The sequence below is a fragment of the Scomber scombrus genome, chromosome 11 (assembly GCF_963691925.1).
Source record: "Scomber scombrus chromosome 11, fScoSco1.1, whole genome shotgun sequence".
Lineage (NCBI taxonomy): Eukaryota > Metazoa > Chordata > Actinopteri > Scombriformes > Scombridae > Scomber > Scomber scombrus.
The window spans coordinates 26,005,451-26,032,093 of NC_084980.1; the positions used below are offsets into that span (position 1 = coordinate 26,005,451).

The 26,643-nt window shown below is 40.5% G+C and overlaps 2 protein-coding genes across 2 annotated transcripts in view; both read left to right on the top strand.

Annotated features, from left to right (window-relative positions):
* Positions 1 to 239: 239 nt before the first annotated feature.
* On the top strand, positions 240 to 7,233 carry LOC133991073 (junctional cadherin 5-associated protein). The gene is made up of 3 exons (XM_062429535.1): positions 240 to 565; positions 2,645 to 6,543; positions 7,199 to 7,233. Exons 1-3 carry the CDS (start codon positions 240 to 242, stop codon positions 7,231 to 7,233), a joined length of 4,260 nt encoding a protein of 1,419 aa, XP_062285519.1.
* Positions 7,234 to 24,446: 17,213 nt separating this feature from the next.
* svilb (supervillin b) overlaps positions 24,447 to 26,643 on the top strand; it is a 40,236-nt gene continuing 38,039 nt past the window's right edge. Inside the window, exon 1 of the mRNA XM_062428554.1 lies at positions 24,447 to 24,507. Coding sequence (XP_062284538.1) covers positions 24,447 to 24,507 — 61 coding nt within the window. The remainder of the gene's footprint in view (positions 24,508 to 26,643) is intronic.

Consider the following 26,643-nt stretch of genomic DNA (forward strand, 5'->3'; position numbering starts at 1 on the left):
AGTAAGCATTAACACATCTTGAGAGGAAACGCATACGTGTTTCCTGACATCAGCTAGTGTGATCCTTGATTTAGGTGCATGCTGAAATAATCTGTTCACGTTACCTCTTTCCCTCCCCTGTGCTCCCCTCAGTGATGGCCTCTGCTGAGCAACCGTGCTCCAGCTTCCACCAGCAGCACTGCGCATAAGGCAACACACCCACCTTTGCCCTCCTGCCCAGAAGTGAGAGAGACACCACCATGTACAGTGTGGAGGACCTACTCATTTCGCATGGATATAAATTGCCCAAGAGCGGTCCTCCGTCTGCCACGCCTTATGACAAGCGCCCTGCTGATTGCCAGCGTGAACTTGTGGACAACAGGGCGGCTGGCCGGGGGACACTGAACGGGTATGAGGCGGACCGGGGGGCATCTATCACAGGCATCTATGGCAGCAGGCAGGCACTGGTGAAGGGCTACCCCGCCACAGACAACGAGATCGGGGAAAGGAACCTAAGGAGAAAAGAAGCCTGCATCGGTATCCTAGACGCTCAGCCCTTGGGTGATTCTCTTGCCACAGATAGTGGGTGAGTGTTTTTTTCCCTCTCTTTTGCAACCCCCCCACACCCCTTACCTTTCATTTTTTTCCCTCTTCCCCTTTCTCACTGGGGCCCTTCGGTATTGCATGCAAAACCGAGTCTGCACTGCGCAGGGCTTTTTTTCCTCCTCTTCCCTTTCCCCTCCTTCCTGAGCTGCAGAACACTGTGGCTGCAGCAGCACCACTGACATATCTTATGCTGGGATATGAGGAATTATGAAAGGTGCCTTTGCACTCGTTTAAGTTGTTTGCATGCCTGCGCAGAGGGGTAGCTTGTGTCTCTGTGGAGCCCACCCATGCACTGGTATCGTCTCCACAGCGTCTACCAGGCAGGCAGATGTAAACAGCAGCACTAGACAGAGAGCAAGCTGAGGAGGACTGAACATGCCTCAAGACAGGCGCGTAATCACTCCACTGTAAACACTGGCACACTGAATCACGCCCAGCACGTGCTCTGTGATGTAAGCATGTTGCTGGGCAAGTGTGCACAGTGCGGCTCCCCTCAGCCATACAGTAGCATATGCTGCTGAGGATGATCCATTGACTTTGCTGCTAAATGAATGAGTACAGTGACTAACACAGTGATTTAGTGCAGTGCAGATATGAGATGAAGCTCTTATAAAGACTAATTGTAATTCATTCATTTTTTTGATTTCTCTTTTATTATTGATTAAACTGGATGTTTTACAAATTTATATCATAATATGTTTTTTATTTTATATTTTTCTGGTTTTGATTTTTCTTTTCTTTTTTTTAAGGGAACCGCTAACTGCAAATCACTGGCTTTTTGTGTTTTTTTCATAAATATGAATCACCTACTCTGAGGAAAATACAATCATTGATTTATTGTATTTGAAAGATCCAAATGTTATATTTGAATTCGAGCAGGGGCTTCAAACCATTTCATTTTAACTGACGGCCATCAGGGTGGCTTAAAAAATGCTTTTATATGACTGATGACCTGGGGATATTCATGGGGTATCATAGTATTTCCTGTTTCATTCAGTAATGCTGTTAAACCACAACAAGAAAATAACCACAATTAAAAACCAAAATTAGTAAATTGAAATTACAGTGCAATTTCACAAAAAGACCCTCTTGTACACAAAGAAGTGCAGCTCTGATTTTTAGCCTTAATGTGTAATGACAAGGTATGCTGTTCCTATCTAAGATTATCGTTTTGGCAGTGCAACATGCATTTACAGCTATATCTTGGTAAATATGGAACCATAACTAAAATTGTCTCCAGGCGACACTGCTTTATCACACTAAAGTGCAACCTCTATTTTGAACATGCCAACAGTCGCTCGTCACGCAGTTGCCATTTAATGTATGTTTCTGCAAGCATTTGGTTCATTGTAGAAATGCTTGTGATATTACATATTTTCCCTAGCAACAATCAAAAAGGCTCTCTTCTTGTGATCGTCTCCCAAAGCTGGTTGTTTTAAATGTTTATCCTTTATAGGTAGGTCATTCTGTATGTCCTACCTTGCTAATTGAGTTATATGATCAATTAAACAGAGGGAAAGAGGTATTTTTGTGTCAAATCAGGTAATGGGTTGTTTTTGCTTAGACTTTCTTTAAAAACCACTGTCGCTCTCCAGATGACCAGCTTCCAAGATAAGGTCAGCACAATTTAATATGCAGATCATATTGCAGTAGCATCACAATTTCATGGTGTCTTCAAGGGACTTGGGAGCAGCTGACTTAAGCACTTCTGTCTCATACTGTATGTGCTGGCTCTCTTCGATTAAGTTACGTAGGAAAGCCAATACAGTCAAAGCCAAAACACAGGCTTGGAACTGGGATGGACATGCAACTTTCATGTATCAATTGTCATATCTCAAAAGGATAGTGTTTCTGTTTTATATTACCATAGAAACTGAGATTAAGCTCTTTCATTTCTTGATTCATTTGGTGTTTTGGATAACTATTATAACTATTCTACACCCAGAAAAATAAGAAAAAGTGTTTGCAAATGCCGCCTCACCTAGATCTAGAGTTCAACTCACTCTTTCTCTATACATGTTAACTGTTTTATTAACACTGTGCTTTTCTGTCTTTATAGGTTCTACGATGTTCCCAGTTTGACTTATTCAGAGCCGCTAAGCCATGATGAGAGGGATGTTTCCTACTGGCGGAGGCGAGGCCAGGACTTCAGCATTCTCCTGGATTATGCTGATGGCAGGGAGCTGAGGGCCTCTGCTGGGGCATGGAGGCCACAGGCCCTAATTGTAGCAGAGGAACACCGGGCAGAACGGCATGCGCAGCAGCTATGGGAGGACATTTCCTGGCTGAGAGACCCAGATGCCGCCCCTTGTCAGCTAAGGGTGACTGGGGAGAGGAAGTGCCAGAGCCTCGGTACAGAGGAGTGGAGGCCTGCTGTGGGCCTGGGAAGGCAGTTGTCTGATGGGGATGGGGAGAGGTGGGCTCAGGAACAGTATCGCCTGAGGACACCTGAGGGTTTTTTTCACCCTAGAACTAAAGCAAAGTCTCAGTCTCTCCCCAGAGTTTTGTCACCTGATAGAAGTGACGGCAGAGAGCTCATTCTCTCCAGACCAAGCCTACCTGACAGACAGCAGAGGATAAACAGCACTGTCTTCTCTGGACCCTATAGTAGGTATATCTACAGTGCTGTAGGCAGGGACCGATGGGGCAGGAATGCCGGGCCAAGCAGCCACGTTGCACTTTTACCAAAGCCCAGGTTCAGCAGGCCTTTAAAGCCTCCGTCTTATGAGATTCACCAGCAGACTAGGGGTAGCGCAGAAATGCTTGCTATAGAACAGGGTGCTAAACAAAAAGACAGGTCTATCTATTATCCAAGGGGTGGGGACCTGAGACAAGACTATTTCGCACAACACTCCCTCACTGGAATGGAGCCTCCTGGCTACATCCCACCCCCATCTTATAAAAGGGCCCCACCCCCAAGATCAGTTTCAATCAATCGCAATGAAATGGCAAACCTAAGATGGAGGGCGGAAACTCTGCAGATGCCCAGCTCAGATCCTGGCAGGTGGCTTTCCAGACAGGCAAGTAGTTCATGGCTAGAATATTATGACCGTGGAGCATCCTATCGAAAACTGGTACATTCTGGACATGAAGAACAACCAGGTCATGCTCGTCAATTACCTACTGAAGACCCAAGAGGGAAGCAAATCTCAGGAGGGCCTGGCGGAAATTCTCTCATTGACTCAGACAAGATCCGTAACATCAACAAAGAGATTCCGTCCGCTAAGATTTTAGGACAATCTACACATGATAGTGCCTTTCCTCCCCAACAGGGGCCAGCTCTCAATACTGAAAGCCGCAAAACAGCGCTCAATGACAATGACAGCAGTAATCGATGGTGCAACAGGGCAATTAACAAAAAAAGTGACAGTGTAGCTCCTGAACAAAATCGTAGTCAGTTTTTTCCTTCATCTATTCTGGGTAAACCACCACCTCCCCCATGCAAGCCGGCCGACCAGGGTGTCTCTGAAACTGTGACAGAAGTAAAAAAGGTGGAACCACCTGAACAACCAGAGAAAGACAAAACCAAGAATCTAAAAAAGAGACTTAGTGAGACAATTTTTTGTTTGGTGTCTGTCCCCGTTACTCCACAGCTCACTGGGACCATTCGTGATCAGAATAACAACAATGAGAAGTCACCAGACCCATCAGATAGTCCTAGTGACAACAAAACTGGCCATTTAACAAACCAAAGTCTCCAAAGCACATCTTCAGCTGAGGCTGAGCTGCAAGCACTAACTGGTAGCATAGCAAGCAGCAAAACAAGCAGCAGAGCGAGCAGCAAAATGTTTAAAAGAGTACCTTGTAGACCCCCTAAAATAAACCATTACAAGGAGCTGAAACTGTCGGGATCCTGGCCTGCAAACCAGTATCGAGACCAAGAGACACAAACTAGCCCAGAGGCTGAAAAACCTGCCCCTGAAAACAAGGAAGCACAACAAGACCCTGTCCCTCCCGGCACTGAAGTCCCTCCTGATAGCAGCGGTGTAGTGGGCACTGCCTTCAGTTTTCCTATAAAGGGAGTGAAGAGCCTGAAACTGTCAAGCAACAGCGCCTTCTCCCTGACCGCCACCTTCTCCAACCAGCTGAACAAGAGCACAGCTCAGCAGCCAGCAGTACCACCCTCAGGAAACGTGGAGGAGACCAAACCAGCAGCAAACAGTGGGCAGGAGTCATTTGAAGTTCCTGAGTTCTTGCTGAAACCGATCTGCCAGCGACCATGGGATGCTGTCAAAGAGCTGGAGACCATCAAAAAAGAAGTCCAGGATCAACAGCAGCAACAGCCCAGCAAACAGCCCAGCAAACAGCCCAGTGTTGACAAGTGCATAGAGGACCTCAATGAGGCCTATAAAGACATCTTGGAGCTAGGCACTGCCAGCAATAAAGTCCCCAATGGTTCTGTTCAAATCCCTGAGCGTATCAAAATTCGATTGACATCAGAACCTCTCAACAAGCCCAGCAGCCTTAGGCGCAGTGCAGTAAGCTGGTCTGTTGATCCTGAATACAGGGAGGTCAAGAGCGCCTTCTCCAGGCCTGCAACAAAGTCCGTAACCTTCAGCAAGCAGCTTAGGGAGGAGCTCCCTGTCCCACCTCGGGAAACAGGCTTTAGAGAATACAGGGTTCTTACGCATCTTTCGCGCAGACGGAGCAATGATGGCAGAACAGTGAAATTAGACCTGCCGGATGAGCCTATCGAGACACCACTTAGTGACTTTAGTCCAACAACGCACAACGCAGCAGCAGAGGTGCCATGGGCAGATAGACAGCCCATGCAGGATGCCTCTACACTGACTAGTCCTCCTGATTATGAGGACATATGCTCAGCTTTGCGTCAGTCTAGAGACTCGGATGTCAATAAAGTGTCGGCGGGCAATTCCAAACCTAATGATGCAGCTACTCTTCAAGATCTCAGTGGTGAATCAGAAGAGGAGTGTCCTATTTGTAAAAGAGAGCTTGAGAATCAGATGAGACAGGGCCCATTGCCTCCACTTCACGAGGAGAACAGCTCGGACAGCTCCACCAATCAAAATGGCAGTCCACCACAATGCGCTGCATTAGAAAGTCCATCAGAGGATACACCAAAAGAGCCACTAGACTCAAATTTGAATCAGTCAGGGTCTGGACTGGGTGCTGAAACAAGGGATCAGCATTCATTGACACAGGAAAATATGGGAGAGGGTGAACAAACAGATGATGTTCAGGCTGAAAATGTGGACAATTTGTGTGTAATTAACCCTGCTGAGAGCATACCAGCGGATGGAGCTTCGGAGGACAGCACATCCACAACATTAACAACTGATGTGCCTGCGGACCCCCAAGTCACAGAGGAACAGAGTGTCAGTGAAACAGTAACTAAGGAAGTGGAATTGGGAGAGAGAGAAGCCATTACAGGAGAAACAGCTGAAGGCAATGCAGACAAGCAGACAGCTGAAGTGAAAAGTGAGTGTGAGGGACAAGACAATACAATGCCTGATGACAAGCAGGAGCAAGAGAAGAAGCCATTTGCTGTCCCAGAGCATAGACTTAGTCTACGGACCCATTTAGGGCGAGACCACCCAGGGTTACCAGAGTTTCCGCCAGATAGACTGCCACTCTCTGTTCCCCCAAACCTAGACCGCAGGCTGTCTCTTAGCTTGGAGGGGGAAAAGAGGAGCAGGGGCCCCTCCCACCGAATGGAAGCTCTGCAGAACAAGCTGGCTATCTCTCCAGGCCGGGTGGCAGTGGAGCGCATGGCTAGAATGAGGGAGGTGGATGTTATGTATCGTATGAGGCGCCTCAGCATCAGGAGCACTGACTCTGGGGAGGGGGAGGCAGAGGTAGAGGGGGAGGGCAAGGACGAGCAAGTAGAGGAGCCCCTCCCTGCTTCTCAGAGAGACACGGAGAACGATGAAGAGGTCACCCATTCACAGCAGGTCTCTGAGGAGACAGTGTTGCAAGATGAGGAGTCATCTCTCTCAGGTAAGATGATAAAATTAGAAGAAACAAAACTTTGAGGACCATTCATACAGCTTAACACATTTACGCACACTTCTCAAGATTATCCAGGGTAACATTAGGTAAAACATTAATTTAGAGTACCAAATAAAACAATTTACTCAGTGGGACATAAAACCTCACTGTCCTTATCCACAGATGTGGCAATTCAAAGTGCTTTACATAAAACAAACTAAAACACAGGAGAAAACTCTTTTTAAAAGTTTAAATATCAATGTTTACAGGAAATTAATTAATTAATTAATTTAAAATGATAAGTATATGGCTATTTAGAGATATTTAGAGACATACAATGACCTATGTCTTACTCAGTAAAGGATATATACATTTTAGCTTTTTCACACTTTATTGGTTTGTCGTCACCTATAATGAAAATAAAAATTAATGAGAAAAGTTGAAGATTTATATAATTAAGGGAGCACAACTGTTCATAAGGATGTATCTTATGAATACTTTTTTCATTTATCTCTGGTAACAAATTAATAAAACTGTCTAAAGGCCTTGCTACATTTCCTCAAGATTGTGTCATGTTTGTTTTACTGGAATAAACATTTTTTTAACTGTGCAGTCACAAGGGTTACAGTTTTTTGAATGAATAATTTTCTTCTTTACGTCTCAGAACCCCATGATCCCAGCCGAGTGGAGACAGTGTAGAAAGACTGCGTCCATCATCTCCATCTGAGGTTTATAGCTTCAACACTGTGACCTGGCTGCCTACTAGAATGCCTTCATCTCATCTTGACACTGAAATGGCCTTCTTGTCCGACAAGAGCATTGTGTACACCCTCACCCTCGGCGCTGCGTTGACTACTAAGAGTGCTGTTCCACTGCCAAAGGGAGGTGCCCCTTTAACTTGTGGGGCAACTTCCCCCCCGAAACCCTTCCCCAGCCTTCCCACACTGACTTCCCACTATCCCATCTGTCCTCCATCCTTAAGCCCAACCTCTTATAGGGTTTCTACTAGTTAGTCTTCTTGTAGCGGCTTGTCCTCTCTATTCTATCCTCCCTATGCTTTTCTCATTGGCAGACATTATGCAATTATTTCGTGCATACTAGAACTTCTAAAATGTCCATTGTGAATACAGTCGAGACATTTTTTTCTGCATACTGAACGAGTCTGTTTGTTTACGGGCGAGTTGGATATGAATGTAACCGTTTATGTTTAACCTAACGTAGACTTAGGAGGGTTATTGTCATAAACCTGTTCCGTTTGCATTTAAACTACACCAAAATAAACTGCGTATCTGATTGTCGTGGTGAGGCGACAGCTGTTTAAGAACTGGACATCACTGTCTCTGGCTCAAGAACTGTTTTGATTTTCAGATGAGATCAATCAGCCTTTCTTTTTTTTTCTTTTTTTTTTTTTTTTTAAATTTAACGACATCGTGCCCTTTCTCATTGCTTTTGTACACACTGCAACCATAGCCCACTAAGCTCTTCAATGAAGAGTGACTCTATACCATATGACATGATAGATCAGTTACCTATTATACAATACATTGTTTCTACGCTGGAAAGGGAGAGTTGCCTTCTTTTAACCAGATGTGTGTTTCCTGGTTGGATCAGGAGAAGTTGCTGGTTAGTCCCCCTGATCAATCCGATGTATAGCTCCCATTTCCAGGTAATTTCAGGAAGCAATAAAGGCACGGATTGAAGTGAGTTGAAGTGTTGGTTGGCAACTTTGATAAACATTAAAGATGGAAATATGGATATAAAACAAAAAATAAAAAAGATACGTAGAGCAATATTGTTGTACAAACAGCCCAGTGGTGTAGTGGAGCTACCTGTAGGAACCATTGTCAGGAGTTTTAATGTGAACGTGTCATTCAAATCATATTACAGGTATATGGAATCGTGTCAGGGTATTTTGGGGCGCTTAACAGGGGGTGGGTGCTTTACTTCATGATATACTGTATATCTATGTTCATACATCTGTATCGCAAAGAGACGACATTTCACTGAATATTTATTTATTTTTATCATCGAATTGTTAATCAGTTTGCATAATGTACAAAATAAAGTATATTTTAAATATTTTAAGAGATATTTTGTATTTAACCATGAAATTTTATTTCTCCACACTTATATCAAACTGAAAGTATCATATGTCTGTAAAGTATCATATTGAGAGTAAACATAATTTTCTAGTGCTTTAAAAATCTAAAAGAATGATATAAGATGGGATGGCCCTGGGTGTGCCTTGATCACACGATTCGGTTTCAGTGAGCGATAGGGTTCATCATTGCGAGTGTTGACGTGATGGAAACTTTCTGATTGTGCCATGATTTCCTATTTGATAGTGCTTTTTCATACGCTAACAGAGTAAATGTTGGACGCTCCTTGTGATATTTGATACATCAATCCATCCCGGTTGTATTCCGTATGTTGGTGGTCAGTCATGGCCTGTGTCTTAGTTTTTTGTCTTTGTATGTCTTCCAATTCAAATCATGTATTGTTCTGTTGTTGGTTCCTCGAAAACATGTTTAGAAATAAAATTGGGAAATTGTTTCTTTTCCTTCCTTCCTCCATTCCTTCCTTCTTTCCCTCCTCCTCCTCCTCCTCCTCCCCTTATTTGTTTCTGTCATTTTACAGTGTATCCATTTTGTGTAAATGGTTCTGCTGTCACTAACATTGATTGCACTAAAGGATACAAGGCAGTGTGCTATGTTTGGCTTAAAACCATGTATGTGTCAAAAACGATGATACTGATTTTTGAAAAAAATACAGGGTTTTTTAAATACATTTAAAAGCATAATAGTCTTAAAACTAACTCAACACATATGTAATGATAATAAAAAAAAATATTTTTGTGGATGAAAACAACTTTGCATTTACGTGGTTTTTCGACAAAGTAGTGCTGCACTGGTGTAATGTATCAACAACAGATCTGTAGGAATCCATCACTGTTTAATCATTAGTCGAAGTATCACTTAATTGTTATGTAGCATTTTACAGTTGTAGCATTTTATCAACTCAGAACTTTGTCTCAGTATTTCAAACATTTCTTGTAAATTTTGAATAATCATGTCGCCTTATTATGTGTGCATTACATTATACTCCAGGCAATGCCAAATATTAATGTACTAAGCACTGTTTCATACATTAGGTTTTTACAGACGACTTACTGATCTGCCATTCCTCCAGCTGGAGAGGTAACAGTAGCATTTGTGGATAGTTTCTGCTCTTCATGCTGTTTATCTGTAGGAACATTGAATCAAAACTGTGAACTCCAAACGATACTAAAAGCATAATTTAAAAAAAAAAAAAAGTACAGGATGAGATTCAGTGTTTCAAGACAACAGTCAGCACCACAGGGAGGACAAGCTGTGTACTGGCATAATTACTAACACATCTCATTTTCAATTCATTTAAAGATTGAAAGGCCTTGCCTCAGTCTTGTGTGTAAACTGCCCCTGACTACATTTAAATAGGCTATTTCAGTACATAAGCCCCCCCCCCCCCCCCCCAATAATTGGCATGTCAGGTACACTTGAACATAGTGTCATTTGACTTTTTTACTGCAGGTTATGTGCAACATGAAGTAATTATGCACACTTGTAATATTTTCTATTTTCATATGAGATTTAAGTGCTTTTTGTACTCACTGACATCTTTTTTTCTTCCTTGCATGAAATGCAAGAGAGAGGAGGAAAAAAAATGTTTTTCATAAAGTATATTTGCATTTGGTACTCCAATAGTAAAACCAGTGGGCAAAACATTATGTTTCATAATTTAATTTACAAAACTATGCCAAGTATTTAAATGCTATTTTTAGAGTAAATCAAAAGAGAACTCATTCATTTTTTCCTTTAAGACATGCCTTTATCTTTGTATCTATAAATATAAGCATAATCCATAGTCATATGATTGTGCTACTGTTGTATGATACTGCAGTCTGATTCATAAATAAACTCTTTGCATGAAAGTTGTGTTTGTGATTAATTCCCTGACAGGGCTACATCAATTATTTCATATATTGTCCATTGGGGGTATTTAAACCCTCCTCTCTCTAACACATCTGTTACTGTAAGTGAATGACACAAAGAAGAAAATAAACATAAACAATAGTTGACTTCTGCAGGAATGTCATAATTAAAGTCATATTTTTCAGATATTTCATTTTGAAATGACGATTTGCAGATTTATATTCTTAAAATATTAAAGCAGTAGAAGAAGAGCCTACGTGTATGTACAGAAGTGTACATGTGAGGCTTGGAGGGCATCCATCCTCAGATGCTGTTCAAATTCCTCTGTGTGCCATCTTTCGCTAAAGGGAGAGTGAGAAGTCTGATTAGTACTTCCTCTTATGTGATACTTTGTTGATCCCTGTATTGGTGAGCTTTCTTTTCATTAGCGTCCCGATGCTTTGCTTTAAGGCACTTTGACAGGTGCTTGACACGGCAGGAGGGCTGAGAAAGAGGGAGGGGTTATATACAGAGACCAACTACCATAGCAACTATAGCTTGTCTCATTATGTACACGTAGCTTCTGTCAGTGCTACTTAACATTTAAAAAATAATTAAGTTTAATAATAATAAATACTACAAAATATCAACTTCACAAAAACCATTGTTTTAATTTAAATGTATACATCTAAATATTTTGTGTCAAATAACCCAATTTGAATGGAGAATGGGTAAATATATAGCCACATAATATCCTAATCTAATAATGTAAAATAAGAATATAGTGGCGACACAACAGTTTATTCTATATTAATTGCACATATTCATTTAATATCATACTTGTGACCACATAAGTCATTTTTAAAATAACATCCTGGGCCACATTGATTTAACATTTAACATTGATGACATAATAATAGACACCTGTGACCACATGATTCATAATTAATACTACTTTTACTAACACTATATTGCTTGATGAATGAGTAATTCTAATAGACAATTGAATATCATTTTTGTTAGCCTATAAAAAATCAATTTAACATATTAGTTGGGCATCTCTGTTGTTCATGCATGTTTTCATTTAACATTTTTTTAACCAGGATTAGTGTTTCAGCTCCAGGAGTCACTTCACTTTAACCAGTCTACTAGTTTCATGTTGAGTCTACAGCAGGGGTGTCAAACATGCGGCCCGTGGGCCAAAACTGGCCTGCCAAGGGGTCCAATCCGGCCCACTTTCCTTCCTGTCTTCCTTCCTTCTTCTCTCCTGTCTTTTTTTTCCTTCCTTTCATCTTTCCTTACTTCCTTCTGTCTTTCGTTCATGTCTTCTTTCCTTCCTTCCTTCCTTCCTTCCTTCCTTCCTTCCTTCCTTCCTTCCCTCTTTTCTTAATTTCTTCTTTTTTTCCATTCATGTCTTTCTTCCCTTTCTTCCATCTTTCCTTCCTGTCTTCTTTTCCTTCATTCTTGACTTCTCTTCCTTCCTTACATCTGTCTTTCTGCCCTTTCTTCTATCTTTCCCTCCTGTCTTGTTTTTTTTCCCTTCCTTCCTTCCTTCCTTCCTTCTTTTTAATGATCCGGCCCACATCAGATCATATCTGGCTGTATGTGGCCCTTGAATGAAGATGAGTTTGACACCTCTGGTCTACAGCCATGCCAGTGGCTCTGTGAGGCTGTAGATTATCATGTTTTCATGCTGACATTAGTTAATTAGGGGCAGTTAATTAGCACTTAGGTTAACACAGAGTACAGCTGAGGCTAATGGGAATGTTATTGTTATTATTATTTAATAAAAAATAAAAAATAAATTACATACAATACAATACAATTTGAACTGATGATGGCAGTAGATTAAAATGTAAGTTATTATAATTCATCCAGAGGGGGGACATGAATGTGTCTACCACATTTCATGGGAATACATCCAATAATTGATAATCCCTCTTTCAAAACCACATGTCAGCCTCATGGTGGCGCAAGAAGAAAACTCAGGTGATCTCCACACTTTAAATACTTCTACTTCACTACATTTCAGAGAGAACTATTGTACTTTTTTCTCCACTGCATTTATTTCACAGCTGCGGTTACTGGTTACTTCTCAGGTAACTTATATGGAAAAACATATGAATTGTATACATTGTGATAGATTCAATTATTTAACAGTATTAGTTTTAGTATTCAAGTTAAAGCATGTGTATATGTATTTTGCACTACTTTAACTTTTGATACTTTTAAGTACATTTTGCTGACAATACTTGTATGTACGTTTACTTAAGTGACACTTTGCATACGTTTTTGTCATTGTGGTATTGCTACTATTAACATTAGCCCTAAACCACACAGCAAATTAAGGAATTATTTTACAGTAATTTTCCACATAATGTTTTGTTGTGGTATTAAAGGGTCTTACCTTTGTTGACAGACATTCAAAACAGGTTTCCTTAAAAAAATGGAAGTTAGTTTTGACCATGGGAAAGGCCATAGTTTTGTCACAGGAAGGAGGCTAAGGTCAAAGCTGTTTAGCTAACGTGATTTAATAGTCCCTTTTTAGTATTAATAGTAACAGTTAGCAACCATCTTGAAAAGTTATAACTGTAGAAAAGTCAGATATATAAGTTATTTTGTCACCTGGTGATGCATTTAGCTTATAACAATTTTAATTGTATACTATTTTTTGTATATTTCTCATGTGTTTTCTCATTGCAGCTATGACACTGAGACATTAAGATCAATCAATCAATTTCTGCTAAAGGCCTGTTAATATACTTAACAGCTAAGCTTTAATTAGTGATAGCATGATTATTTCCAATATATTTACTGTTACTAAGCTACTGTTGCTGCTGCTTAATAATAGTGGCAGTATTTCCTTTTCTTTTATCTTTTAGATATGTTGTAGATACTGCAGTGCCCTTTTTCCACACCAGTATTTCCAGTATTTTATTATTATTTATTACATATATATATATATATACATATATATTATATATATTTGTTTTGTTAGTACAACCCTAGTTTTTTTCCCATTGGAAAGTCAGAGATGTGTTTCTATGTGATATTGCTCTATCTATCTATCTATCTATCTATCTATCTATCTATCTATCTATCTATCTATCTATCTATCTATCTATCTGTCTGTCTGTCTGTCTGTCTGTCTGTCTGTCTATCTATCTATCTATCTATCTATCTATCTATCTATCTATCTATCTATGTATCTATCTATCTATCTATCTATCTATCTATCTATCTAATAACACCTTTTTGTACAGTACAGATCACCTACAGTTCATATGAAAATGTTAAACAAAAATCAGGTATTCATAGTTTTTATAGCCTTTGGATTAGAGACAAATCAGATTGAATCAATGTACTGTTTGACCTTTGTGAAAACCAAGAAGTTAGGCTTTACTTTAGGCTTTAATTTAGCCAATAGAATTGAAACATTTGTAATATATAGCTGGTCATTTCTTTTTGAGTTATTTTCTTGTATTTCAAACCGTTTCTATCATCAGCATCTTTTCAAGATCCCATGTTGATGTACGATAACTAAGAATACAAACGTTATTCCAAAAGAGTCTCACAAAAGGGGAGCGCCAACATGTGTGAACAGCAGTCTCTGGAGAGCTACAACAAGATGTACAGCTGATTCCTAGTAGTGACACCAGCTGTTGATACTACAGTTACTAGTAAAATTGGACTATAAACTCACTTGTGTTACACTCATGATGAGAAACTAAAGAGATTCATCCCAAAGTCAAATGTTGACCATTTGATTGTTTAATATTTGCCAATGAAGTTAAAACTCATTATGGAGTATTGTAATCAGTATAATGATGGAAGATATGGCATAGTGCGTCATCTAAATACAGCTGCTATATCTCACACCTTTTCTCAACTGTGGATATGTGGTGTTCTCATATTGAAACAGTATGCCACTGTTCTTCGGACCTCGCTGCCGTCCGTCCCTCCAGCTGTCCCTCCATTACAGCTGCCTCTGTCTCCGAGCCAGACCTCAGTAAGTAAGCTACATGTCTGTTATTACTGTACACCTGTCAATCCTGGTCGCCTCAGTTCCTTAGGGATTAAGTCATTCCAATAATGGCACAGTGATGGTTACCCTCCTTCTCCTCCACTCCTCGCTCACTACACATACATGACATTCTCGACTGTACCACACCCCAAAACATGCAACCTTAAAGCTCCCATTTCAGAGTTGGGTTGTTGCAGCTTTAAAAGTAAAAATATATAGACGTCCAACATCCTCTAATCCTTGCACCCTTGATTTGGATAAGAAAAAAACTCATTCCAAAAACACCCTTTAATACAGAGGGAAAAATAGACAAACTACATATCCTGCTGTATGTACTAAAGACCACAAGGTGGAGACAAACAACAAATAAACAGAAATATGAACCAAACCCCAAAACTAACCCCACTCCTTATGTTTCACTCACAGGTTTCACCAGATGACATGAGACCAGTAAATACCTTTAACTTATACATGACATCTGTCTTGTCACCTGGAAACATACAGTACACGTAAGTAGATTAAGACAACAATCACAGTGTTACCTATAAGAATTCAATCTACAAAAAAACTGATTTGACACCAGATTTTGCAAGCAGCTGACATTTTGGTAAATGCTGTTTGTTGTTGCTGTAAAAGAAATGCTGGTAACAAGGTGTGGAGCATTGGAAAGCAAAGGATTGGTTGACTTCAGTGCCCCTTGTGGTGGCAAATACGTTTTAAAGCATTCTTCGCATTGTTTATATGCCCCGTTGCCATTCCCATTTTTGGAGAAAACAAAAGCTGAGTAACTTTTTACAAATATTTACTTTGTCCTCTGTGTGTGTGTGTGTGTGTGTGTGTGTGTGTGTGTGTGTGTGTGTGTGTGCATGTGCATGTGTGTGTGTGTGTGTGTGTGTGTCAGCATGAAACCCAACATGACCCAACACAGAAGAAATCCTGCTTTGTGCATCTCAAGGCTGCTGCATAGTAAGTACTTTTGCAAGGATCATGATCATAATGCATGAAATCATAACTGGAGCTGCTGTTGATGGATGCTCATTTCTGTGCCTGAATAAAACTGATGCAACTCAAATTTAAATTCATCCTAATGTTGGATACGTTTTTGATTTGCATTCATCAAATTAATGCAAAAATGTTACAAATATAACACCAATGTGTAGAAAAAGTGCCATACAAGGAGCACATGCACACTTAATCAAATTCCCTTTAACTGTAACAACTACAGCTCTTCCTCAAGTAAGGTGACTTGAATGTTGTATCCAGCACTGATCCCACTGAGGTGTAGTGGATTTGCACTTGACTACTCTGTTTTATATCAAAAGTGTATATAGAGCATGCATTGCTCAAATATTTAAAGTGCAGTTTGGTCCTGCTCTGTGCTGTAAGGCTCCAGTGTTGTAGTGCAGAGCCTGGAGAACATTGTACCACTGGATTGTAGTTTTAACAGCTGATTCGATCCCCCTGCACTGGGAGCCCGACGCTTCCTGGCTATTTATGGCAGATGCCCGTCTATCGAGGCCGCTCTCTTCAGCCCATACATGGTTGCTGTGGGATAAGGTTACCACGCCGATTTTGGCCCACACTCCCCAAACCCTTTGGAAGCAGTGTTGGGTCGCCTTTTACCGTCAGTATAAACTATCACACCAGGGTCTCAAACCTGGTTTTACAAGAATGGACATTTTAAGAAACACAGCCTTGACTTTTGGAATAGTTTGAAGAACCGCTTAGGACTATCAAGTCTCTTCGAGCACCCCTGTTTGTGTATTTTTCTCAGCCTTTCTTCACCCTTCCTCTCACCTCAGCCACTGTCTCTCTCTCTCTCTCTCTCCTTAACCCCTCTCCTGCATACCCCACTCCCTCTCATTCCCTCTCTCTCTCTCTCTCCCCTCTCCCTTCCTCTCTTTCTTCTATGCTCTGCTGTTCCTGGACTATTTTATTTGGCCCGGTGCAGCAGAGCAAGTGGGAAAGCACCACGCTATATTTGTCGGCTGCTGAGTGTGGACCTGCTTGATGGTGGATGACTCTGGATCCTCTATTTGGGTTTTACCTGCTCACACACCTGCAACTCCTGCCTACTCAACATCCGCTCTGCTCTGAATAAGGAACTAGTGAGACCCTTTATTTGATGGTCTCATAGCCCTGAACTTTGCTGTCAGGATAAATGGACTTCACCAATTTGTGTGTCAAATTGGAGCCAAAACATTGTAAGTATCATTTACTATTTCCTTGTTTTATCAATTGCATGAATTGATATCAGTTCACGCAAACAGTTACTTTGTTATGAATCTGAACAACGAACATTTGTGACATTGATGAGTTGCAAATTGTATATTTTCAGGTAAATAAGCGATTATTTCACTATTGTGTGTTTACAGTCATTTACTAAATATAAAATCATCCCAAATAACTTACTTTGAACAATGAAATCATCCCTAACTGGTTTAAATGCCCAAAGATTACCTCTTACTTAGCATTATGTCTTGTCAATTAAAAAAAAAAAAGATGGTCATTGTTGATAAATTAGTTTTCTGTCAGTTTGGTTGTTTTTTTAAATCATATCGGTTCACAATCAGAGACAAAATCAAAATCATGTTTTGTATCATACCTACAAGAATTTGCAAAAACCTGCATAAACAGTCAAAGCAGAATAACACAGGATAGCAACACAGTAATATTTTCCACTACATCAATCAATCGGAATACCTACTGTTTTTCACATGTTTGGCAGCAACTATTATACCTTAAATCTTTTTAAGGAATCTGAAAGTCATTCATTGTCAGTTATTAAAAGGTGAACTTTGGTGCCAAACCTAAAACCCAGCAGTGCTTGATTAGTGTGGGCTTAATTTTCTCCCTTGGACGACTCAATGTAGTTTCTCAACCAAGCCTCCCTCATGTGATTTGCACTGTCTCAAGTATCCACATGGGTATTAGCATTCCAAGCTCCAGATTACGGCTGTATGGCGGTATGTGTGTGCAGCTGATCTATCGCCTATGTGTTGGGCTGGTGTGTTGTTCCAACGCTGGCCTGGCGTCATTTCTTCACAGTTTTGTTATTATAGCGTGTGTGACTCCGTATGGCAGTTGCTTAGTGCCCTGCACCTGCTGCAGCCGTCAAAATCAACCGACAGGTTTACTGGTCGGCCCCATGCTTGACCCTCTGCCACTGAACGCTACTCTTCTACATTCGGTATAGGAATACAGACTTGCACACAGACCTCCAAATGTTACGGACATATATATATATATCTTGTCACCAAGCTGTGATATTTGCATTCATTTGCTGGGCAGCAGAACAAAGAGTTTTTATAGTTCTCATAGGCATGAAAACAGATCAAATTCTTACAAATTGCTGTAAGTTATTTAATGGTGACATATAGTTAATGTTTTTTTGGTGTTTGTAGTATGAGAGCACTAGAAATGTTGGAGATTGTAGCAGAACATTGTAGTAGTTGTAAGAATATAATTCTTGTAAATAATAAGGCAAAGTGGCCTGTTGATGTGTTCCTTAATAAGACTCCATTATTGTAAATGGCATTGGTTAAGACCAACCTAACCTAAATGTTGGTTAAGTGCAACATCAAAAATACCACCCTTTTCTCTTCCATCCTCTCCTCGTTCTCCTTGTTAAAAGACAAACCCTCAGAATGTTGTACACACTGTCATGCACCAATTACCCCTGCAGCTTGCATTCAGCACCATCTCTAATTGTCTCCACTGTCTACTGTTACCATCAGAGAGCTGTCCACAGCCTCCTGCTGGCCTGTGAACATGCAGGCCTCTTTGTGAATGTATGACTGCTGTTTCAGTCACATGCACAGATCAATCACATGGAAACTGGATTATGGTCTTTACATAAAGTACATGCTCCCAAATTGATCCTGTATTCTAAGTAGTTTATACTTACTTACGGATCATGTTATTTCCTTGTATAACAAATACTTTTTCTGTTCTATTCCTGTGTACTTTTAGTCACTTATATTCAGCTTGTAAATCTATAAATCTAACATACTTATTTCCCCATTTGGAAAAAACCTTGTGATGTAAATTATTTGATGATCTACTTGATAGTTACCAAAAAGAAGGATGATGCCACATAGATATTCATACTGTAATTCTGACTTATTGATTGGTGGCTTAGTGATTTCTGACTCGATTTGTCTTGGCCTGTTCACCATATTTTCATTAACGCTTGTACATCTGGATGTCTCGAGGAGTTCAAGCACATACTGTTACATGAGTTATAATCAGAGCAATGACTTCTGTTACATCCACCCTTATTTTCTGTGAACCCTCTCGCCAAACTTAGCAAGCACAAATAACATTCTGTCCCAATGACTAACAACATGTTGTTTTAGACTGAAAAAAAATGATGCGGCGCACAGGAGCTCATGCGTTGCCTTAAGTTACCTCATAATGTTACATAATGGGAAGATGTTACTGGATGTACCTTTAAGGAAGGACAGCCAAATTCTCAAATAACAATTTCTGGCATGAAAACCTTAACCCTAACCCTTTTTTCCTCCTTCCTGAACTCTCTCTCTTTCTCTCTTTCTCTGGCCGTCTCTTTTCCTCCCTCTCTCTCTTGCTCTGCTCAAGAGTTGCTGAACTTCTTAAGTGTCTCTCCACAGCTCTGTGCTCATCGATATCCATATAAGAGCAGAGCAGGCAGATTTGTGTGCCGAGTGTCAGGCAGAGTTGATGCAAGGCAGCAGAGAGGAACGCAGATCTGGATCTCAGGAGGGAATGCCAGAGTAAATGTTTAAGGAAGGAGGCAGGATGAAGGTTCTAGCTCTGCTGCCTCAGGCTCTCACATGACCTGAGTGTGTGTGACAGCGAGTTTTAGGTTTACTTTTGCATGCGTGTGCATTTATATTAGTGCATACATGTCTGTATCTCAGTGTAGATTAGTGCGTTTAGCAACAACCTAAACAGAGAGTTTCTCCTAATAAAGGCAGGCCAGCATGGAGCACAGTGTCTGCTGCTGCTTAATGTGTAAAGAAGCCTCTTGAGTTTAATATTTTCATTGAAAAATAATAACCACTGCTATTTTGAGCATCAGGTATCTGGTAACAGTTGCCTGGGAAACACATACAACATGAGTTACTAATGAGAAACTCCTTAATCCAACAAGCAGAAACTCATCAAATGATTTTCCCCATATCGAAGCGATCATGATTATTTCTCTTTAACAAATATCCTCTTACAGTGGCTGGTTAAATGCATGTAAGTATATTACGTTTTCAAGTGTTTGGCTGTACCTAGGACGGTCACCGCCTGGCAGTTGATTACTTATTTTGTGTTTTGAAACCATGGCTTTAGCTTAGGAGTCTTAAACAGAAGTCTGGGCTATGTACATTATACAAAGCATGAAGCTCAGTAAAGCTCAGGCTGTATAACGACTGGAACAAAGGATCATATGGTATTGGTTCCTATAGGAATAATTCCATCCTTATCCTGAACCCTTTGTGCACCAGTGTGCTGGTGAGCTCCACAGCTTAGAGTTTGATTAACTGAGAGATGCTTTGATGTTGAGTCACACGGGGACTTGTTGAGATACTTTGCCTCATGGTGTTTACATGGTGTCCTGGGTGTTCAGTTTTATTAGAGCGTTTGACTGGCTTGTACATCCTGTGTTGCATGATGATATTGCAGAACTGAGTCGAGAGATTTGAACCCCAGATGTCACCGATCTTAGATTCGTAATATTCAAGAGAGTCAAGCAGTAACTTCTGTTTTGTAGCTGTCATCGGGCATCTTGTCTAGTTTAGAAAATGATCTGACCTCAGTCCATAAAAGCCTGTATTTAAATATGAGTGTATAATTATAGATATTCTGCACAAATTGAAATATTTGGAGAAAGTTGCAGATTGTGTGAGACACAACAAGGTTTTTAAGAACATTTCATCGGCAAAATGAGAGAGCTACTTTGTCTCTTAAGTTGATTAATAAAGGAGTTGTGCAAAGCCAGATTTTAATTCTGTGTACTGGTCAAGTTCCCATTGCTGTCATCATCTGTGCCTCTGATAGCCCCCCTCAAAATGTGTACCGCGTTAATTTACTGTGGTTGATTTCTAGGAAGAAGTGACGTGTGACCTGTTTTTAAATGGTTCATTTGTATGCAAACCGGCGATACACAGAAGCAGAAGACGTATCATGTTTGCTTGTCTGGGCACTCTCATGATGCTTGGCACTGGAAGGAGAGAGAAACAGCGAGAAAAAAAGGATGAAATTGGAGAGGTGAGGAGGCAAATAGAGGAATAAGAGGGAGTTGATAGGAATGAGGAGGAGGAGGGGTCAGAGGGAAGCACGAGACGGATGACAAGGATGACAAATCTGGGGAATGAAAACGAGAAGGAGTGAGAAAGAAAACAAGGCTGAACAGCGAGCAGGCGTGGAGATGGTCCCCTGGTAAACACGGCCGGCTGGCTGACAGGGTGACCTCTCCCCCAGGCAGCCACTCACAACACATGTTGCCTTATTAGGGGCGTCTACAGGGAGCTGAGGCAGACTGGAAGATGGGGGGGGGGGAGTGTGTGTGAACATGGTGAGAAAAAGTATCAGACAGAGGAGGAGAGTGAGTGTGCAAGTGAGTAAGACTGAGATAGAGAGAGAGAGTCCAAAAGTGTTGTGACAAGAGTAAATGAGCAGGAGGGATTATTTCCAGTCGTCTCTTTAAACAGTGCAGATAGTATTTTATTTGAGGAGTTAAGTCCTCTCACCTGTGCAGTGTGACACAGATCTTACATTATTAATACACATCATATTAAAGGGGCAGCATGTAGGATTTAACCGCATATGGCGATGATGTTACATGTTGCATTAAACTGAATCAAAGTAAGTGTGATGCACATTTTGTGTTCCAACTTTGAGAAATGTTTTTTTCCCTAGGTTATTAATATAATCATTATAAAAATGCTGTTGCCATGACGATGAAGGTTGCATAAACCATGTTTCAAGTGATCATTTTAACCCAGACTATGATCCTTTTGGTGCCGAAACCTGACCAAACCTTAAAGATATACTATATATACAAAAGTAATCCCTCTCAATCATCACTTATGACCCACTAGACTTGTGTACTTTGATCGAGATGCTTCTGGACGTCAACCTTTGGGTATGTAGCTCCCAGCTAGTAACGGTGTGTGCAGGTTGTGAGGTCGGCACTCGTAACTTAGAGACCAGGATACATAGCTGTTCTCTGCGTCTCTCCTCTGCTCCGCTCTGCTTTCTGTCTCTGTGTCACGGATGTATAAAGAGCTGCAGGTCTGTGTGTCTGCTTAACTGAGGGCAGCGCTGAGCAACACACACACACACACACACACACACACACACACACACACACACACACACACACACACACACACACACACACACACACACACAGCAGACAGGATGAAACTCTGCATTCACACAAAATACAGCAATTCGGCACCTACTGCAGGGTTGTGTGGAGGTAACCACCATGAAACAATCAGACAATTATTAAAATGTATTTATCTGATTCACAGCTTTGTTCTTGTCATCACTGCTCGATCTGTTCATTCACTCGCTTGACCCCCGCTGCTCTCCCTCTCTCTTTCTCTCCCTCTTTTTCTCTGCTAGCTGTGGTCGAGTCAGGAGAAAGGCCAACTGTGAATGCTCTGTTTACAAACACCAACCAACACATCCTTCATAGTATACCTTCAACCACAGAGCTGTCACATCATAAAACATCATTATTTTTAAACAGTGACTTAAAAGAGTTTTGGAAAGCAGCATATTACGTTCCTATCAGTCATTTTGGAGTTCATTACTATGGTTACTAGATGGTGTAAATGATGTGTTGTTTATAAATGTTAATGAGGTTATTTTTTTTAAATTTAATTGTGACCCAGGATCCTCCTTTTCTTTAGATTCAGGTATAGGAGCCAATTACTTAGTTTGTATTTATATTTTGTTCCTTAATTCTATACACTGGTCGTTTGGTATTGTGTGTGTGATTTGTGTAAAGGACAGGTGCTGCAGCCTAGTGGTGTGACTGATGGGAAAGCATACAGCCTTTACAATTTGCACAGCTTGCATAATCTTTACACAATTAGTTTAGTTTATCACAATAGTTTTAGTATTTTTAGTTTCAAACTTTTAGAGTCAATAAACAAATATATTTTATTTTTTAAGTGCATCTGGACTTTCAGTTGTTTTTCCTCAAGCAAAGCACAAGCATCTAATTGATCTCATACATACCAAGAGTGATTTACACAAATGGTTTTTAACAAACGGATACAATGGTCACTACATTGGGTATGAGTACATGCATTCATATCAGTTTTCTCTCGTTGCTTTACCTTTTTTATTCAGGTAATTAACAATAAATAAGCTCTTTGTGATTCAAGCACTACATTTCAAGTACTTACATTTTTTTGGCAGCTTGGAGTGAAGAGTTGGCAGCCTCTATTATACTTACTATTGTAAACAGTTGAACAATTCAGAGGCATGAATTAAATACCAGACAAAAGAGAAAACACTACACAACTCTAGAGTTTAAATATTTAATTTGGCAACTATTTAAAATACTGACAATAAATGTCAACAAGTGTTTTTTGTCTATTCCTTCCTAAAACACAATCAGAGCACTCAGTTGGTATATATGTACAGCAACAGAATCAATTCAATTATAAACTACCGTTCAACCTCCTTTCTAGTAAGTTCATTTTTATAGTATGTTGAAATAAAATCACTTATAATAGAAACCAAAACGGTTTAAAGGAAGAATTGTTCATTTACTCTCTTAGAGTAAAATCCGGGTACAGCACATTTACTTAAACTTATCCTCTTGTCCGACTCAGATACTTATCTCGCTCTCCCTGAGGTGATGATTAAGACAAATTGGTTTTATCTGTCGGATTATGTACATATGTGCACCTGAGGTTGTTTAATTGAGAGAGGGTAGAAAGAGGCAGTGAGACAGTATGAGGCGCAAAATGAGAATGAAATAAATAACAAGCCAATAAATTAGGAAGAGTCGTTTTAATACGAATTTTAACAATATTAAAAAACCTAAAACATCACTTTCAATATGATCAGAAATCCTTGTTAGTGCTGTTTAAAGAGTAAAGATTGCAGTAAGACAGGAATTTATGAATACCACTCTGCTGCAATGAATGTGTCAGCTTAATAAAGCCTTAGTCGCTGGCTGAACTGGCATCGAGACAAGACTGTCAGTTAAAGCTGTACGACCGTAATGTATCATAATCTGAGCGGCACAGTGAGTTTTATGCTCCAGCTGCATTTAATAAAAGGAAAAAGAAATATTTCACAGCCGAACTTTCTGACAGCTGGATAATAATAATTAATACTAATGCGATTTCTGGCTTCATTTTTCGGAAGTTTGATGGCGTCGGGCCATCTTTGCTCACGTATAGCTACCGGGATACCATCTGACTTTCAGTAGCCCCGGGACCCCATACCAAGCCCTGCAAGCCCTGCTGGCACTCTCCTCCAATCCTGTTCCAGAGTTTTTATCATCAAGGCTAATTTCTGCCTGTAATCTGATTAGGGCTCTGAGCTGCTTTAGCACCCTGCTGTGCTGTCTCTCTCTCTCTTTCTCTCAGCTCCTTTGCACACATACACACACACACACACACACACACACACACACACACACACACACACACACACACACACACACATACTGTATCACGGCCAGTCTGTGTAGGCTGAAGCTTCCTGTGTAGCTGGGGAAATCACTCTGCTGTGGCTGCGTGCTTGCTCGTGTGTGTGTGTGTGTGTGTGTGTATGTGTCTGTGTGTGTATGGTCGTGTCACCACCTCCATCCCTGCCTGTCCGCTTGCTGATAGCAGCCTTCGCCTCCATCGCTGCCTCTCCTGCTGTCCAACACGGCTGTGACCGGAGGGGAGTCTAGCAGTTGGGGCATCCTTCTGTTCTTCCACCCAAACATGTTTCGAAACCCATGGATCTCTAGTTACCATGTGAACCATGTGGAGCACTGTCGCCAAGGTAAGGCCTGTAGGAGGGGAAGGCTGGGTCTAAGGATGGCTAAAGGGCGGCTTTCTTAACCCACCCGATAACTCTATAGACTGGGGAACTGGCTAATACAATTAAGTTCCTTCATGAGCTAAATGACAGCATCTGTTAGTGGCACAGTGGGCAGGGGGTTATGTCAGCACTAGCTTGTTCCCCTTTTGTACCTCTGTTTGCTTTATTGGACCAGTTAAAACATGGATTCATGGATATAGTTAATGATGTATTGAGCGGGTCGAGATGGTTTAAATGTGCTTCTATTGGTACGGATATGAATTTTAGCACACAGCCTGTTTCAAATGAATGAAAATGAGTGTGTGGTTTAGGTGTGAAAAAGCATTTTTACCACACTACTACCACATGCTGCATATTCAACAGGTGTACTTTGTGACATCTCTTATCATATTTCCTGCTTCTTCCTCTCTGATGCTCTAACTTGTCAATACATGAAATGCCCTTTATAAACTTCACAAGATGTACTGTTGGGGCTGTTCATGTTCCACCAGCAACCTTTACCATACAGATTGTGTGCAAGTGAGGGCCCAGTTCACTCAGGGAGTCTATTTTGCACCTCTGAATATTTATAGAAAATCCCTCTCCTCACCACGCTCTCTTTGGGATCGTCAGCAGCCTAAGCTGCTCTCTGGCACTGCCAGTCTTGAGCCTTGCGCTGCTTGTTTTGTTGACAACCTGTAGGTGTTTCAAAGGAAAGCTTCAGTGGAGGGGTTTTTTTCTAAACAGATAGACAGATGGATGTGCACACACATTCACAAAGGATCTCACAAGCTTTGAAAATGATGGATTTCGAGTATGATAACAGAGCACTGAAGGTGTCCTGTTCATCTCTTCATAGGATCAATGCTTTATATATAGAGAATAACGTGATGGAGAACAGCATTCAAACAGCAATAGATATAAAATAAAAAACTCCAACCCAGATTTCTGGTTTTACTTGTGTCCTGTCTTGGGTCATAAAACTTCACTTTTGAGTCTTTGAATTTCACAACTCTTCACAAGACACTGCGACAACTTCCTATTAGGCCTCCACCACCACTACCACCATCTTTCCCTCACCCATACTTTGCTGCCCTGCCAAAAGTCCCCTGTCCTTTCTGTATTGCCCCACAGTCTTTGGTAGCCAAAATAAGCTGGAGGTGTCCTGAAGGCATCTGGAGCAGTAACACGATCCGTCTCCTATACTGGGATACAACTTTACAACAGGCTGCTGTTGCTGTGACACGAGAGCAAGAGAGTCGGCTACAAACTGGGAACTGGGTGTGAACCTTTTTTTGAGCAGTGACTCATTGAAATTTACCGTCAAACCTAAATGGCACTTTGCTTTTTACTCTGAGAGAGTAAAAAAGAACTTTTCATAATTAAGACATTTGTATCTTTTATATTAAAACATCATAAAATTGAATTTACTAGAAAAGTTGGTAAAAAAAAAAACTGGCAGTCTGAAAGGTAATTTATCATTTAATTGATTGTATTATTGTACATATACCAGCTGAATGCTCTGATTGTGTTGTATGAATAAGAGCAGGTGTGTTGCTTTGATAGTGTGGTTTTCTAGGGACTATATTTTATATATGGATTTCATAAAAGATGTGTAATTGAAGAGAGAGTTTTTCTTCTTTGTCAAACCCCCTCAGTTGTCAGGATCATGCAGGAAAAAGGATCATGCAGTATCAAAGGGGTTTACGTTTTGTTCTATATTGCTAGCCTGAGTGGGAAATTCAGGCATTCAAACTGGACACAGGTTTTAAATTAAAAAAAAACCTAAAAACTGGTTTCAGGTATAAATGAGACAATTAAATACAATCTAGGAAGTTTGAGTAGTTTTACACAATTATAAAGGCTCCTCAGATGCCAAAAGACAAGTACTATTATACTATTAAACACGATTTTACAATAACAATAATCTTCCATCTTGTCAATTTGTGAGATAAACGGTCGAAACAAGCAGCTCATGTTACAAAGTGATATACCAGTATTGTGTGCTATGGATGACGTCATGTTGTGTTGCAGCAAAAACCATCTACAGAAGCAAAGATTGATTTTTTTTATTGCATGTTATTAAACTGGAAATTGTAATTCTATCGTAACGGCTTC

Bases quoted from the DNA above. Each gene is read 5' to 3' on its own strand.
- LOC133991073 (XM_062429535.1), top strand. From the start codon at position 240: ATGTACAGTGTGGAGGACCTACTCATTTCGCATGGATATAAATTGCCC. The intron at 566-2,644 runs GTGAGTGTTTTT...CTGTCTTTATAG, and splicing joins TCTCTTGCCACAGATAGTGG to GTTCTACGATGTTCCCAGTT. The intron at 6,544-7,198 runs GTAAGATGATAA...TTTACGTCTCAG, and splicing joins TGAGGAGTCATCTCTCTCAG to AACCCCATGATCCCAGCCGA.